Source organism: Mytilus galloprovincialis, chromosome 1 (assembly GCF_965363235.1).
Source record: "Mytilus galloprovincialis chromosome 1, xbMytGall1.hap1.1, whole genome shotgun sequence".
NCBI lineage: Eukaryota > Metazoa > Mollusca > Bivalvia > Mytilida > Mytilidae > Mytilus > Mytilus galloprovincialis.
The window spans coordinates 93,059,270-93,075,180 of record NC_134838.1 but is presented as its reverse complement, the minus strand read 5'-3'; the positions used below and the strand labels follow the sequence as shown (position 1 = coordinate 93,075,180).

The 15,911-nt window shown below is 32.3% G+C and overlaps 1 protein-coding gene across 1 annotated transcript; it reads left to right on the top strand.

Moving 5' to 3' along the window:
• The first annotated feature begins 1,516 nt into the window (after positions 1 to 1,516).
• Positions 1,517 to 14,556, top strand: LOC143045075 (uncharacterized). The gene is made up of 9 exons (XM_076217378.1): positions 1,517 to 1,803; positions 5,142 to 5,323; positions 5,738 to 5,814; positions 6,430 to 6,513; positions 7,425 to 7,484; positions 8,346 to 9,746; positions 10,362 to 10,557; positions 11,589 to 11,750; positions 13,377 to 14,556. Exons 1-9 carry the CDS (start codon positions 1,565 to 1,567, stop codon positions 14,306 to 14,308), a joined length of 3,333 nt encoding a protein of 1,110 aa, XP_076073493.1. The 5' UTR covers positions 1,517 to 1,564; the 3' UTR covers positions 14,309 to 14,556.
• Positions 14,557 to 15,911: the final 1,355 nt, after the last annotated feature.

Below are 15,911 nucleotides of genomic sequence, written 5' to 3'. Positions count from 1 at the left end.
TATCCAAAGATACAATATAATAACCATATTAAGGATCTACTGAGTTCAAGAAAAAATGCTTAAATTGAAGAATTCCTGAATTTTCATTCGATAATCTAACATAAAAACCTTAGGGTTGTTTAAATAAGATATTTAACCAAGAATACCAAATTTCTTATTTGTAAAGGAATATAATTTATAAGGGGCCTCAGTGTCCAAGTGGTCTTAGTAGTTAAACTACAGTTAATACTGAGGTTGTGAGTTCGAACACCACCGTTGCAGTTGCACTAGACACCAATCTTAATTAAGTAGGATTGTCAGTTTTCCTAATGAAGGAAGGTGATTTTCTCTGGTCACTCTGGTCTTACTCCACCAATAAAAACTGGCGGCCACGAAATTGCTCAAAAGTGGCACATTTTACCCTAGTTTATTCAAACTTCAATCCGTTGGTTTGAAGATTGTGATTATTTTTGTCTAAAATTTTTAATTCATTAAAATTAAGTTATGTTGAAATATGACGACATATTTAACTTACATTATTAAGTTATTATTTGATTGGCTTGTATATATTCATGTATTATAGTAAAATTTCAATGTTTCCAAAAATGGCAGGAACTGTGGTCTACAGTATAACCGGAATTAATTGAAGCAATTGTGGAACAATCCTATTTATTATTGATGAATACCCAAAAGTGTCTTAATAATCTGTTAAAATATTTTACAATTAATCGTTTGTTAGGTATAATAAAACAATTATTGCACCAATGAGACGGTAAACATCCAAAATTGTCAAACAAAATAAGGGTTATTCCCCTTGGACTAAAGCTCTCTTGGAATAACTTTTATTTTGGTTTTAATCTCATTAGGCCAGGAGTTTGCAGATGAGGATTTTATGAAAGGGGCCCACCTAGGGAAAGTTAGGAGTTGGACTTGTATATATAGCTCCAAAAGCCGCTATCTAATTCTCAGGTGTTGACTAGAAATGTCATATTTTAAGCATTTGAAATTATCATAATGCACATTTTTGTCGAGCCTTGAGTCGAAAAAGCGAGACTAAGCGATCCTACAATCCGTCGTCGGCGGCGGTGGTGTCCACAAATATTCACTCTGTGGTTAAAGTTTTTGAAATTTTAAGTACAGGTCCATGTAAGAATCAGGCAAATCAAATAAATACTGATAAGTCCATATACACGGAATATGGTGAAATTTTGGGAACTTTGTAATCCATTAATAAAAGTGACAAAACCATAGTATTACATCAATGTATGCCATATTTGTCTAGCAAAAAATCGATTGAATGCATTCGCAGTCCGCATATTTAACAGTGTAACGCATTGGAAGTAGGTCAACTTCGATATTGATTTTCTGTAAACAGCAGATGCCTAGCACACAAGTTTTATTATATTTGAAATCTTTTGATACATATCTTCTCTTTCAATGAATAAAAAGTTTGGAAATTTTTATTTAAAAAATATTATTCACTAAAGTAAAATCATCGAAATGCGTCTTTCGCGGTATTGTTTATCTCCCTTGCTTGGTTACCTCTTTTAAAAAAAGGCGCGTAGTCTGCACAACAACATAACAAATGGCAGACGAGTCACTCCCGCCGGACTTGAAATGCAGCCTAAGTCTGTTTTCAACCCACATATGTGGGTATTATCCTGTATATAAACAAGATAAATGTATAAGAAAGCTGTCGGAATGTGACAAAGACATTACGCGGCATTTGCAAGAGCTAAGACTATGTGGAGGTCATCAAACTACGCACGAACCAGCCGTTTGCAGTGAGGGAGAATTAATAGCTCTGAGATGTGGTATTTTCAGGTAAATGAATATGCTGCCTCTTTCCCCACACTCAACATAATTAATACCACTAAAACAAACAAAGACACAATAAGTTATATATGTGTATAACACCCACGATAAACTGTTACATCATGTATTTTGTTTATGCCTCCCAGTCCCAGTTCCATAGGACGAACCACCATTAACTTGAGTCTTTTTGGTAATATATATAGCACAACCATCCATCAAGCTGTTAAGGGAACTATGAAATTCATTTTATTGTTATGAGGGGTGGGGCTGAAATGAAAATTTTGTCCTGAATTGTTGTCTTGCCTTTTTATTTTTCAATCTATCTACATTGTATCATTTTTATTTGGTCCTGCCATGTTTGTAATTAGTTTTTCCTTTTTTTTACATAAATTGTCCAGCCTGTCAGTGTGTTTTTATTTGACAGGTTGCCTGATTTTTGTATATATATTCAAAACTGTCCTGCCTTTTAAAATGTCATCCTAGCCCCCCCCCCCCCCCCTTTATAAAGATGAAACGGTATCTCCTAAAAACATTAGGAACTGGGTAGGTAATGATAGAAATAATTACCCAATCATGTTTAAAACACAGAAAAAAAACTAAACACAGTGAACACAAACCAAAAACTAACTTTAAACAATTGAGGTTGCATCCATCCTCAAAGTACATGTACTGAGTCCCCTAAGCCTATAAAAATAGATAACCCTTTTGCTTTCAGAGGATTACATGTGTCCATACTGACTGATGGAGGGGCCGTATATATATATCTAAGTTTAAAAACATGCAAGTGTCTCCTCGTTGTTGTATCATTTTCGAAGAAATGACAAGAGATTAAACATATAGTTATAGTTTTCTTTAATGATTACCAAACGTAATGATCATTTTGGCGTGACGTCATATATCAAATTTTGTTAGACATCACTGACAGCTACCGGTAGTATTTTCTGGCAGCAAGAGGATTAAAGCTTAAGGTTGAGACACATTTCCCAAATCAGTTATAAACATATTAAGATTTACTGATGTAATTTTTGGTAAAATATAATTACATGTACATGAACAACATGTACACATGTATATAATTTATGCAACAACTTGAGACCATGAAACGGTTCACCTGTTTGTTGTACACCTTTCTCCATTGGGTTCCTAAATGTTCTTTCAATGTTATGAATAAAACAATAGAAGGCAAGTAATTATTTCTTGATATATATATATATATGTAACACTCAGAAAATTGTCTTTTCCTTCAAACGTGTCTGATACTCCCAAACATGTCCACATCGATGTCACTGAACTGCAAAACATGTCTAGATGTAAAAAGGGCGTCAAAGGGTGTCATTTTTATTATTCAAACGCCTTAATTGTCCATTTTTTTAATAAACCCCCAAACGTGCCCAATCCTTTAAAAGATGTCAATTTCCCAACTTGTCTTATGATATAAAGGGAAATAAAAGATTGTTATACTGATATTCCGTAAAAATAAAACTGCCCTTTTCCACTCCAAAAATATAATTTGATTCCGTGTTATGATTAGTGTAAATTCCTAATAAAGTAAGTGTAAATTTTTATAACTGTACACATTTATAGGTCCTAATCCCAAATTCCCAGAATAATTAAGGTACAATTCAAGAGTTCTGGCAAATGTTCTTCCGCATCTCATTATATAACTTATCCAAAGTATGTTGTCGTCCTGTCCATGCATAAAATATTTGCCACTGGAACTTATGTCTCTTGTTTGCATATATTTAGGTGATGCTCGAAACCAAAAGTTCATATAAAATCTTATTACCAGTTTATAATTTTAAGAGTTGTTTTTTTTAATTTTTTGAGAGAATCACCTAGTTTCTGAGTGAAGTTATAAAAAAATCAGCCTTTACTGGCTCTTTAGATTTTTAAGTCTAATGTTAATTCTGAATAATCGTAAACAAATTTAGGTCCAATCCTAAGTCCCCGGTATGATAATAAAACTTAATATGTATAGTATTTATTGTTAATATGATATCATTCAAACAAAAGTTGATTTATACATGTATGTTACAGGTTAAATTTGCAATACATGTAATAACCGGCATTGAAACCAACTAATACTTATAAATGACCACTTTATCAAATGTGTCCCCCATTATAGAATTGCCGTAAACGTTAATGATTTTATTCATGTTCATGTATTAGCGCTAAAAACGTGAGACTCCTAGTGTTTAATAGTGGACACGTTTTTGCGAATAACAATTATCGGACACGTTTGGGGGTTATAAAGTCAGAGACATTTGGGGAATATTTGACATTACAGCCACGTTTCGGGAGAATAGACACGTTTGGGTGAATCGGACACATTTGGGAGTGTTACATATTTATAGATACATGTATTTGATCTAGACTTTTTCTATAAAATTTAAAAGGATATAAAGGATGATGGAGAAAGTGTTATACATGTAGTTTACATTGAAAGCCCATTTATATCTGACTATGCAGTAAATGTTTTGCTCATTGTAAACCACCCTGACCGATAATTTAGTGATTTTTCTAGTACTTTTCTATGCTAATACATATTTGAAAAAAATACCTTAAATATATGGTCCAAAATACTTATTTGGTTCGCCTTTTCATTGTTGAATGAGTATAAACTTATATGGTCCAACCATACACATACGGTCGGCCCATATACATTCAGTTGGACCATGTATACATGCAAGGTCCAAATATTCATATGGTCTAAAACATAACATAAAACAATGACACAACACCAACAAAATCTTGCAACAATTTCTAAATACATTGTAGGTGAGCGACACTTTATAGCTATAAAAGTGTTTCACATTAAGCATATAACACTTGTCAACCTAGATGTACATGTATATAGAATAACCATACATTGTCTCGAAATATCAATGTTATTTGTACAAGGCTTAGAAACAGGTAGAAAGCGAGGCTGTGCCGAGCATTTCTACCTGTTTCGAGCCAAGTACAAATAACAAATTGATATTTCGAGACAATGTATGGTTATTCTTTATATACTGCAACTCTTAAAAATGTTTTAAATGAAGTATTTTGGGTAAAAAACATCATTTCTTAATTTGAAGCGGACGACGTTAAATTTCCGCGAACCTGTATGTTTTATTGACATAATAAATAAAACTCTACGGAAACCCATTGTCAACGTCATAAACAAGGTGATATACGGTCATGGACTGTATATGACATATGAATATACAGTCAATGCAATTTGACTGCTCAAATAGCACAGCTGCAGTATATACAAATGTACATGTAGCCTACATAATGTAATCTAAATTGCTATTCTGAGAGAAGACATTAATGAAAACATTTCAAAATTTTTTTTTTCTTTCAAGGTTTGACCAAGAAATGACTGTTTGTCCATACCACAGATACAGTCTAGAAATAAATTGGAAAGCAAGTAAAAAGTGTACCTTCCCATTGCATGTAGGAAAGCAGCAGCCACAGAAAGGGGTGACTCCATTGATGAGCAAAACTATCCTAAACAAGTTTGGATGTCTTCAACCTGTAGGTTCAGGTAAAACATTATTTATTGTTGCAAATATATCTAAATAGTTGTATACAAATTGCTTGTCATGAAGAAGATTTGTTTCAATTGTTTTGCTATAGGCTTAAAAATATTTTTTTTGGAAAAATGGTTCATTACTGCACATCCAATTATGAAAATCCATGTTTAATTATAAAGTTGTCAATAATGGTTTAAAATTCTTTACACTTTTTATAGACCAAATTATGTGCTTGCCCTTTCCCAGCTTCTCGGCCTCAAACAAAAAAGTTGATATTTTTCTGACATTGACCTTATATTGTATACCCCGGTATATTCTGATTTTGCAAGGGAGTTACAATTGTATTTCATTATGTATTTATCATGTTTATAATTCATGTCTCACAGGATTCTTCTTTCATTACAAATAATTATATTTACTTTCAGGAATTTGTAATGGATGTAAGAAAAAGTGTAATGACCTAATTCCAAATACACCAGAAGAAAATGAATGTTATAATGAGGTATGGTATTTTGAATAAGTGCTGAATTATTGATGTTACATAGTTGTCCTTTTACAGCAATTTGGATGTTTTTTTGTCATCATTAATCCTAGTTTTATTCATTATTTTGAATTTTATAAACTGTCTTCTGCTCTGGTAGCTTTTTTGTTTACCATTAAAACCATAGGTTGCAGCTTCAACCAAGGGGATCATACTAAAAAATGTGTGCTGCTTCTATACATTGTAGCTACTTTTACCAGATACTACATATATATATATATATATAATAAAAACTATAACACAAATTCCCATTATAATAAAAACTATAACACAAATTCCCATCAAATTAATTTTATTATATATATTAAAGAAGTGAGATTATTTCATGCCATTTTGCAGTAAAAATATTGTCGCAGGTACATACAAGGTTACTGGTACATGGTTTCCTGTCAACTGTTACCTTGTGAATTAATATAGAGAAATCACATTTGTCATTCAATGTTATGGACATGGCTGATGTATAAAATGTAATTTATATTTCTTGTCACTCATAAATGTATACATGTATGGAATGTAATTATTTATGCTGTTGTAATGATATTCCATAGATTTCAATCATTTCTGTTTATTTTTCAGTACATTGATCAAGTTGACCAAGAAAGTACATATGAATCTGGATATAAATTGAGAGAACATCCTATCCAACAATTTGAAAATAATGTGAGTATTACTTTATTAATTAATAGAGAAAAAAGTGCTAGTTACTATCAGAGAGTATTAAAACATTATTGAAGCTAGTCCTCAGAGACTGCCTAAGCTAAATTAAACTTCTATTTATATCTTAAGTGACTTAAATCGTAGTTCTAGTTCTAGTTTGATTTTATTCTTTTCATGAGTTTTGTAACTTTGACCATATTTCTTGCAGCCCTTATGGCTTACAATTATTACACATATGTAGAAGAATTAAAGAATTTAAGAAGAATGCATAAAGGGCAATAACTACTTAGGCTGACAAATCTGGTCATGTCAACTTATTTGTATATTCTTGTCCGTCGGTACTGCATCAGGTTAAAGTTTTTGGTCAAGGTAGTACATGTTGAAATTGAAGTCACACTAATTTGAAACTTAGTACACATATTCATTATGGTGAGATATTCTAAATTTTATGTCATTTGTTGTTCTAGGGTTCAATACATGTCTTTAGTTACTAAATTATGTAAGCATTTTTTATGACTGCAAAATGTTATAGCCATATATACAAACAATGTTATTGCAATGTCATCATAGTTTTACAAAGACGCTTGGTTTCAAGACAAGAAATTGATTCTAACTGTTCTTTCAAATTTTTGAAAACCTATGCTTTTTCAAATATTTTAATTGCTTTCCAAATTGAGAGTTATATCAAGTTTGAATTTTGCATACTGGTACATATTTGTCCAAACTGCTCAGGGTTAAACATCTACATTTGTATCAAGCTGCAAGCCACATTATCATAGTACAGTATTATATTTTTATATGTTGGATACTAATTATGCTAACTTCATTACGCCTTGAATGATTTTTTTCCAATTTATATTACATTTTTATTTTATGTATATACTGTTGACTTAAAAGCATTTTTTCTGTTGTAGAAAGAGGATAAATCGAAACAAGTATGTTTGAAGAATATAGAAGAGGATTGTTTTGACAGTGTAAGTTTAAACATTCAGAAAGTTTACTGTATAGACAAGAGTGGACACACTGAAATATTTTCCCTGGTTTAGTGTTCTCAGTTAAATTTATGTTGATGGTTGGATAGTAAGAAAAGAAGGAATGATTACTGCCTGACAGACATGTACTTCTTACCATTCCATACACCAAATATTATTGACTAAATACTTATAGAATATATATGAGAAATAGACCAAATCACAAAAACTGAACTTTGACCATTGAACCATGAAAATGTCCAAATATAGAAGACTTATTGGTTATATTATCAAAGATATAGACTTGAATATGGAAACTTGACCTTGTTCACTGTTCCATGAAATGAGGTTGAGCCTTGATTTTAAGTAAAAACTATCTGACAGGTATGAGGTTGCACATACCAAATATATACATATGTAAAAGAAGATGTGATATGATTGCCTATGAGACAACTCACCACAAGAGACCAAAATGATCCAGAAATTTACAGCTTTAGGTCACTGAACGGTCTTCAACAATGAGCAAATCTCATACTACGTAGGCTTTAAAAGGCTCTGAAATGACCATGCAAAACAATTCAAACTAGAAAACTAACAGATTTTTTTTATGTAGTGATCTAGTTATCCTATTACAGGTATATGTAATAAGATAGAAATAAACATAGCAATTTTTTCTCAAGTAGTCACTTAACCCTGAAATGAGGTCAATAATATTGGTCATATGACAGACAGAAAGTTTGTAGCATAAGGCATCTATAAACAAAATATGAAGCATCCGGATCTTCAAATATCTGAAATAATAAGCTTTTATGCATCTCATTTTAATGATTTGTGTACTGATTGTTGAATGTTTTCATATTACAGACATTCGAAGGAACCCAGTTTTCACAACATCTATCTCAGATTTCTAACTGGAGTGATAATATTGACACAAACACATTAGAAGTGGCAAATGAAGTAATTGATCTTGCTAGTAGAGGAAAATCAAGTCCCCTAAGAGGCCAATTACGTACCAACATAGACGAGGCTAAATTGAGTACAATCAGGTACTATAAACGTAAGGCAGAAGAATCTGTGGACTCAGTTCTCAATCTTATTGCACCCGGGCAATCACAAGGACTAAAGAAATTAATCATGCCAGAAATGATAACCAGTAAAACACCAACAGAGTCTGATCTCACAAACTCAGTTTTGAAATTATATGAGGAAACCACAAACAGTAATTTAAAATCACAAATTCTTTCAGTTATAGCAAGGAAGATGACAAAACAGGAACTGTTAAAACACATACCAGATTTAACTGTTTACAAATTAGACCAAGCAAGATTGTTATCTGTTACTCAAGGAATCACTATACCAGAAAAAGTTAAACAACCACGAAGCAGAATGGATCAAGTCAAGCTTCAACATGCCTTAGACTTCTTTTTTGATCCATGTTTTGTCCAAATTGTTTCATTTGGGACTAGGAATATCAATTTAGATACTGGAGAACACATAACAATTCCTGATGTTGTAAGAACTTCTTGCCATTCTCAAATTATTCAGATGTATGAAGTTTACTGTAAAGACACAGCTTTTGAACCTTTAGGTAGATCAACTTTATTTTACATCTTGAAGGCTTGTGCAGCATCAAAGAGAACAAATCTTCATGGGCTGGACAACATTGCAGCAGAGGGAGTTGAAGGCTATCAGGCATTACATGAGTGTACAGATAAACTTAAAGAGATAAATATTATATCTACTGAACAGCATACTGAATTAAGCAATATAATAACTGCTAGCAAAGTGTACATGAAAACTGATTTCAGGCCACATGTACAAGAATCTGATATGTGTGCTGACCATTGTATTAAATGGAGTCTTAGTGATCCTAAGGATGAAAAATTCCAGTCACAATGTAATCATACACATAGTTTGCATTGCGATAGATGTCAAATTCTGAAAGAAATAGAGTCGAAATTGAAGATCCTTATAGCAAATCTTGAAGACACAGATTTGAAAGAAGAACACACCAAGAGATTGTCAGATGCCACCACACAAATATATAATTGGAAGTCACATATTGTTAGAACTGTAAATCAAGACAGGTTTAGAATAAATATGCTTGAATCACTAGAAACACACCAGGCCATGTTAGTAATGGACTGGGCTATGAAGTTCTTGCCACTCAAATACAGAGAAAAGCAAACAGATTGGTTTGGGCAAAGAGGTAAAAACTGGCATGTCACTGTTTGCATTTTTAAAGATCAAGAAAATGCAATGAAAGTAAGTACATGTGTGAAATTATGTTTCTTAGTCTATGCTTGCGTATGCATGTCCATCTTCGACCTAAAGGTTTTAGAAAAAATACATGAAGTTTATTATGAAATTAAAGTCACATTAAGTTGTAACAAAGTACATCTGATTATTGAAATTTGACACAATTTTTCGGTTCACTGAACATGGCTAATGGTAAGGGGTACATGTATTTGTAAACCTACTGTGGACACATTTTTGCTCTGAAATTTACTATCAAGACCTAACAAATGACTTTTACAATTCGGCTATTATGTCAGACATAGGTCTAGAAATAGTGAAAATGTTTTAAAAAATAGCTGATACATTCTCAATCTAGATTTATTTCTTTAATCTATTTATAACAGCATATTTACCAATAAGTTGAAATTTGTTTAAAAAAAGTATTCTTTCTTCTTATAGAAAAAGACACAAAAATCGGTACATTGTGGTTCTTATTATGTTATACAAGTAGTACGTGTATACCAGGTCTGTAATTCATGTTTTTTCAGTGTGTAAATCTTACTCTTAATTTAAAATGAAATGAACTTAACTATAATCAGCTAATAACAAATGTCATAGTGTATTTTTTCAATTTATTTTCAGCATAAGACCTTCACTCATGTATTAGATTCAGCAAAACAAGACTGGTTTAGTGTGACATCTTTGTTGGAGAATGTTTTAGTAACAATGAAAGAGCAGCTCCCACACATCACAGAGATTATGTTACGATCTGACAACGCAGGTTGCTATCACTGTGGCCATATGTGGTTATGTTTACCAGAAATAATTAAACAAACAGGTACAGTATACATGTAGATACCTCACCCCAAGGGTGACTGGGGTATAGAAATATGGTCACTTGGTCTTCTCCCGACTGGCAGTAAAACGCTTGCTGAAGTGGGGCGTCCGTTTGGCTGTGCGGGATGTATCAAGTTTGCAGTCACGTCCGTCAGAAGGGGACGTTAAATCCGATGCCTCGTGTAAAGAGAGTGCCACGCCCTTTGCACGTTAAGAACCCTTGCAACAACTCTTTGAGGGGTCCGTAGGTGGCCTGTTGTAAGGCAAAATTTCTGTCCCTATCCAATATACCCTCATTTTCCAGTGGCAGTCCAAATTTCCCCGACCATCATCCTAGATGGCCTCTATTACAACAACCTACCTATTGTATTTATTGTGAACTTGTTCTCGTCCTGAATATGCATGAAATATTTGCCACTGGACGTTAAGCAACCAACAATCAATCAATCAATCATGTAGATACCTTTTATGAAATCAACGAAAGTTGACGACAATGCTCTGATACCTTATTATAAATTATTCTCTGCAAACAATTACTTCAATATTATGGCATTGTCGTCTTGGTTTGGTATTGTCTATTGACATTTGGTTTCCAGACAATTACTTTGAACAGTAAAAGTGAAATTGATATTTATAAAATATTTATTTTAAAGTTCTTCTTATATTTAGCTTGCTTTTTTTGCAGAGTATTGTTTCTCTCATTATATATTTTTAATATGTTTTTAAATACCAAATGCTTATTTGATATATATGAAGTGTGAATTGTCAGTTTTAAATCAGTGATATGAGAATTACAGAGCAACTGAAGAGTGTAATAAAGTTGAATGGAAGGACTTTAAATCTATGTTTCTATTTAACCTGAAATTAACTTTTTACTTGTTTAAAAAATTCAAACAAGAAAACTTTCTGGTCAAGAGAACTAATGAATAAATTTAGGTAAAAGCTTGTTACTGCACTCACTTGCAAAATTGTATACACACTTGTAAATTGACCATGATGACATAACTTAAGAATTCAATATATATGTTACAGGAATACAGATAAAACATTACTGCTATTCAGAGCCACAAGCTGGTAAATCGTACTGTGACTCCAAGATAGCCCATATGAGGACTAAGATGAAGACCTATGTAGCCAATGGAAATAATATTTTGTCTGCTTCAGACATGAAAACTGCCCTTGATTTTGGAATAGGTAAATTATGATTTAATATAATAAAGCATAATGTATGTAAGGGCTATTCCAGAAAAAAATGTATGGAGGGGTTGGAAGGCAGTTTTTGTCAGCACCTGCCACCCAGACAATTGTAATTGAGAATTATAGTGCATCATAGTGTGAAAAGTTGCTCTGATACCAATCACCCATGTATTATTAATATAATGTGCCTTCCAACCCCCCCATACATTTTTTTCTGGAATAGCCCTAACATAGTTGCACAAGTGAAGAAAAACATTTTACTTTTCGAAAGTAAATATCCATAATGAATGTCTCTGTAATAACACTAATTTTTACTCCATCAGATGTCTGATTCAACAATTTATAAATGTCACTCTCTTTAGTGTTGCTCAAGACCAAAAAATTTGAATCTGAAATCTGATACAAATATTGACCAGCTCAATAGAGCGGAAAATCATTAGAAGTACATCTAAATCTAGATAAACAAACAATGTCCTAACCTAAAAACTCATCTTATCATGTTATACTGACATAAACCCCAAAATAAACCAATGTCCTTTTTATGCTTGAAATGTAGGACATAGTGCCATAGTTTTCCAGAGCTGTGTTGTACTTTATAAGAGAACATGATAAGTTTATGATAATAACTAGCCATTTGATTATAAAAATGTACATGCATCATTTTTTTTTTAATTTGAAGTTTTATATTGCTTTTACTCAGAACTTTGACTCACACTGCAAACTAAAATATATTTGGCAACTTAATTACTGGTGTTTCCATTAGATTTGTATCAAAGATAAACATATGGACAGACATACATATATATATATATACAAAAAACAAATATGAAATACATAAGCAACAGAAAACCACTTTAACTACAGGCTCCTGACTTGGGACAGGCACATATATATAGTACATATGCAACAAGGTTAATTTGGCCCCTGTGGAATGATGGAGACCCTATAGTAATTGGTCTGACAGTCTGTCTGTCTGTAACACATTGTGGTTGCTGTATTAAGAGAACTGTTATGATTTCAAAGTATATACCTTACATGTATATTAAACAACACCAGAGGCTGTGTCATAAGATCAAGGTCAAAACCTTAGATTTCAGTTTAGGCAAAATAAAAATAAATGTGTGGTTCTAGTAACCCTACCGTCCCTACTTTTTCGGCTTAAAAATAGCCTACCCTAAAGATTTTATTGTTATTTTTCATTAAGCACTGTTTAAGTCAGAATGTTGCTCCCATAAAAAAAAAACATAAAATAAAAAAAAATCCCTACCTACCATGCCTACCCACCCTAACTTTTTTTAAGATGTAACTGAAACCACACATACTTTTTTATTTGGCCTTACAACCCCATTTCCAATGGTAAAGTAACAATTTGGTTTAACACGCATTATTCACATGGGGGCTCACAGATACAGCTCCAATCTCAAGTATATCTAGTTATATTTGCTATATCTTAACAGATAGAACCTAACACACCCTCTAACCAGTGGCTATGCAGCACAAGAAATCTAAACTGTTGTATGGCTACATGAATTATTTCTTAAGTTGAGTATTAATTTTATTTCTGTTTTTTAAGATAATGTTTGCTATGAGAAAGAACTAAATTATCTTTTGATCTGGTTGTAGGTGTTGCAGGATGTCAAGTTTCCACTGTACAAATAGATCTGTCAAAACAAAAACTTGTCAGTCACAAAATAAAGAAAATAAATAGTTATAATGATGTCCAAGTTTCTGAACAGGGTTTAGTTTTGAGGAAAGCCTATGGCATCGGAACAGGAAATTTAATATCTTTTAATGAAATGGCTGAACTTTCTAATAACAAGCTAATAGAGCACAGATCAGGATGCATTGTTCACGAAGCATTCAAAGTGCCTTCAACACCAGCAGGAAATATCAAAACAGTTGCTAAAAATGAGGGTAATGAAACTGTAAGTAAAACCTGTCCTGAAAATAATACCGAAAGTCTTCATCAAAATGGAACTAATGATGCTTTATTCTTTTGTCCAGAAGTTGGTTGCATTAGAAAATTTATTACTTATAAAGGAATTGAAAATCATGTTCTCTGTGGAAAACATTCTTTACAGCTAGAAAAAAAAACAACGTATGATATAATAAGAGAACAGTGGGCATCTCTGTGTAATCATGCTGTGATTACATGCAAGACACTTTCATCCCCAAATAGCAGTGTTGAAAACACACTCAACTGTGAGCAAATGGGGTGGGCTTTACAGAAAGGAAAAAAGACTATACGATTCCCGGTGCAGGTTAAGAAATTTCTAACAGATAAATTTTTAGATGGGGAGACAAGTGGAAAAAAATCAAATCCTGTTGAAGTTTGTGAACAAATGAAATCTTTAAGAGATTCTGATGGAAAAAGATTATTCCAAGTTGATGAATGGCTGACTGTTGCACAAATTACATCATACTTTTCCAGATTAGCAGGCAAATCACTTTCAGTCCAGACACCTGCGAAACAAGAAGAAATTGATGATGATGATCTTATGGCAGCCTTGTCTGCTATTGAAGAACAAGAGTTGATGGACAGTATCAATGAATAGAATTGATAACTTTGAAATCATTAATAGAGACTTAGAGGTGCAACAAGTGTTCAGAAAACTTTAATTATTTACTTGAAATTTCATCATGTTCATGTTATACTACATTTTTCATATCAAATGTTTTTGAAACTTGATTTCCCTGTCTTAAGGTGGTAGCCAACACATTCACTAAAATTAATTTGGCTCATTTAAGTTTCATCAATTTTTTATGAAGTATTTACTTTGACCCTTTGACAAACATATAAAATTTCAAAATATTTGACCAATTTATCAGAAATATAGCAGTTTTACAAACACTTATTTTGATCATTGAGAGGCTTAATATTTCCTAGTCAACACATCATAATTAAAATGTTTAGCTGATTTTACATCAGTTATCTCCCTTTAGTGTTAGGTACCATGTCAAGTGGTAAAGCACTTTTATGTAAATCCAACTAAGTAGTAATTTTGGGTCAACTGCACAAAAGTATTGAGTTCTAATTTTTTTTTAAAAAATGTTCTGTGCATTTGTTTTTTTGTCTGCTTGTTTTTTCTGTCTATCCATCTATCTGTTCTGCTTCAGGTTACAGTTTTTTGTCAAGGTAGTTTTTGATGAAGTTGGAAATCCAAAAAAAATTATACTTAGTACATATTTTCCCTATGGTATGATTTCACTAATGTAATTTTCAAATTATAGAATTGACCCAAGTTTGTAAGTCCACTGAACATAGAAAAAGACAGTGTGAGTATGGCACCAGTGTAATATGGACACATTCTTGTTCAGAACAGTATATTATACATAGAAAATTATAGTGCGAGTGGGGCATCTGTGTACTAGTAAGGACACATTCTTGTTCATTCATTTTTTGTACATAAATAAGGCTGTTAGTTTTATCGTTTGAATTGTTTAGCATTGTCAATTTAAGGTTTTTTAAGCTGACTATTGGGTATGGGCCTTGCTCATTGTTGAAGGCTGTACAGTGACATATAGTTGTTAATGTCTGTGTCATTATAGTCTCTTGTGGAGAGTTTTCTCATTTAAATTGTTTAGCATGTTCATTTTAGGGTCTTTTAAGCTGACTATTGGTTATGGGCCTTGCTCATTGTTGAAGGCTGTACAGTGACATATAGTTGTACATATCTGTGTGATTTTGGTCTCTTGTGGAGAGTTGTCTCATTGGTAATGACACCACATCTTCTTCATAAGGCTGTTAGTTTTCTTGTTTGAATTGTTTAGCATTGTCATTTTTGGGTCTTTTATAGCTGACCATTGGTTATGGGTCTTGCTTATTGTTAAAAGCTGTACAGTGACATATATATAGTTTTAAATTTTTGGGTCATTTTGTTGAAAGTGGTCTCATTGGCAATCACACCATTTTTTTTTTATATTAAAGTAATTGTCACAAATTATTAAAGTACTAAGCAATAACGCTTTTGAATAGAAGTCTATAGTACATATTTGTACCATAATGATTTACAACTAAGCATTAATAAAATATGTTCAAATGATTTTGCTTGTGTCATATAATTTTGTTTTGGGAAATTAAACATTTGAACATCTTATTATCTTTTTTCCATTTTATGCTTTACTTCCATTATCTCCAATTGTCATTTTATACATGTA

What these genes read in the sequence shown, in the direction of transcription:
- LOC143045075 (XM_076217378.1), top strand. Translation starts at nt 1,565, where the DNA reads ATGGCAGACGAGTCACTCCCGCCGGACTTGAAATGCAGCCTAAGTCTG. An exon ending in AAGAGGATTGTTTTGACAGT is followed by an intron (nt 7,485 to 8,345) that starts GTAAGTTTAAAC and finishes TTCATATTACAG; the next exon opens with ACATTCGAAGGAACCCAGTT. An exon ending in TGCCCTTGATTTTGGAATAG is followed by an intron (nt 11,751 to 13,376) that starts GTAAATTATGAT and finishes ATCTGGTTGTAG; the next exon opens with GTGTTGCAGGATGTCAAGTT.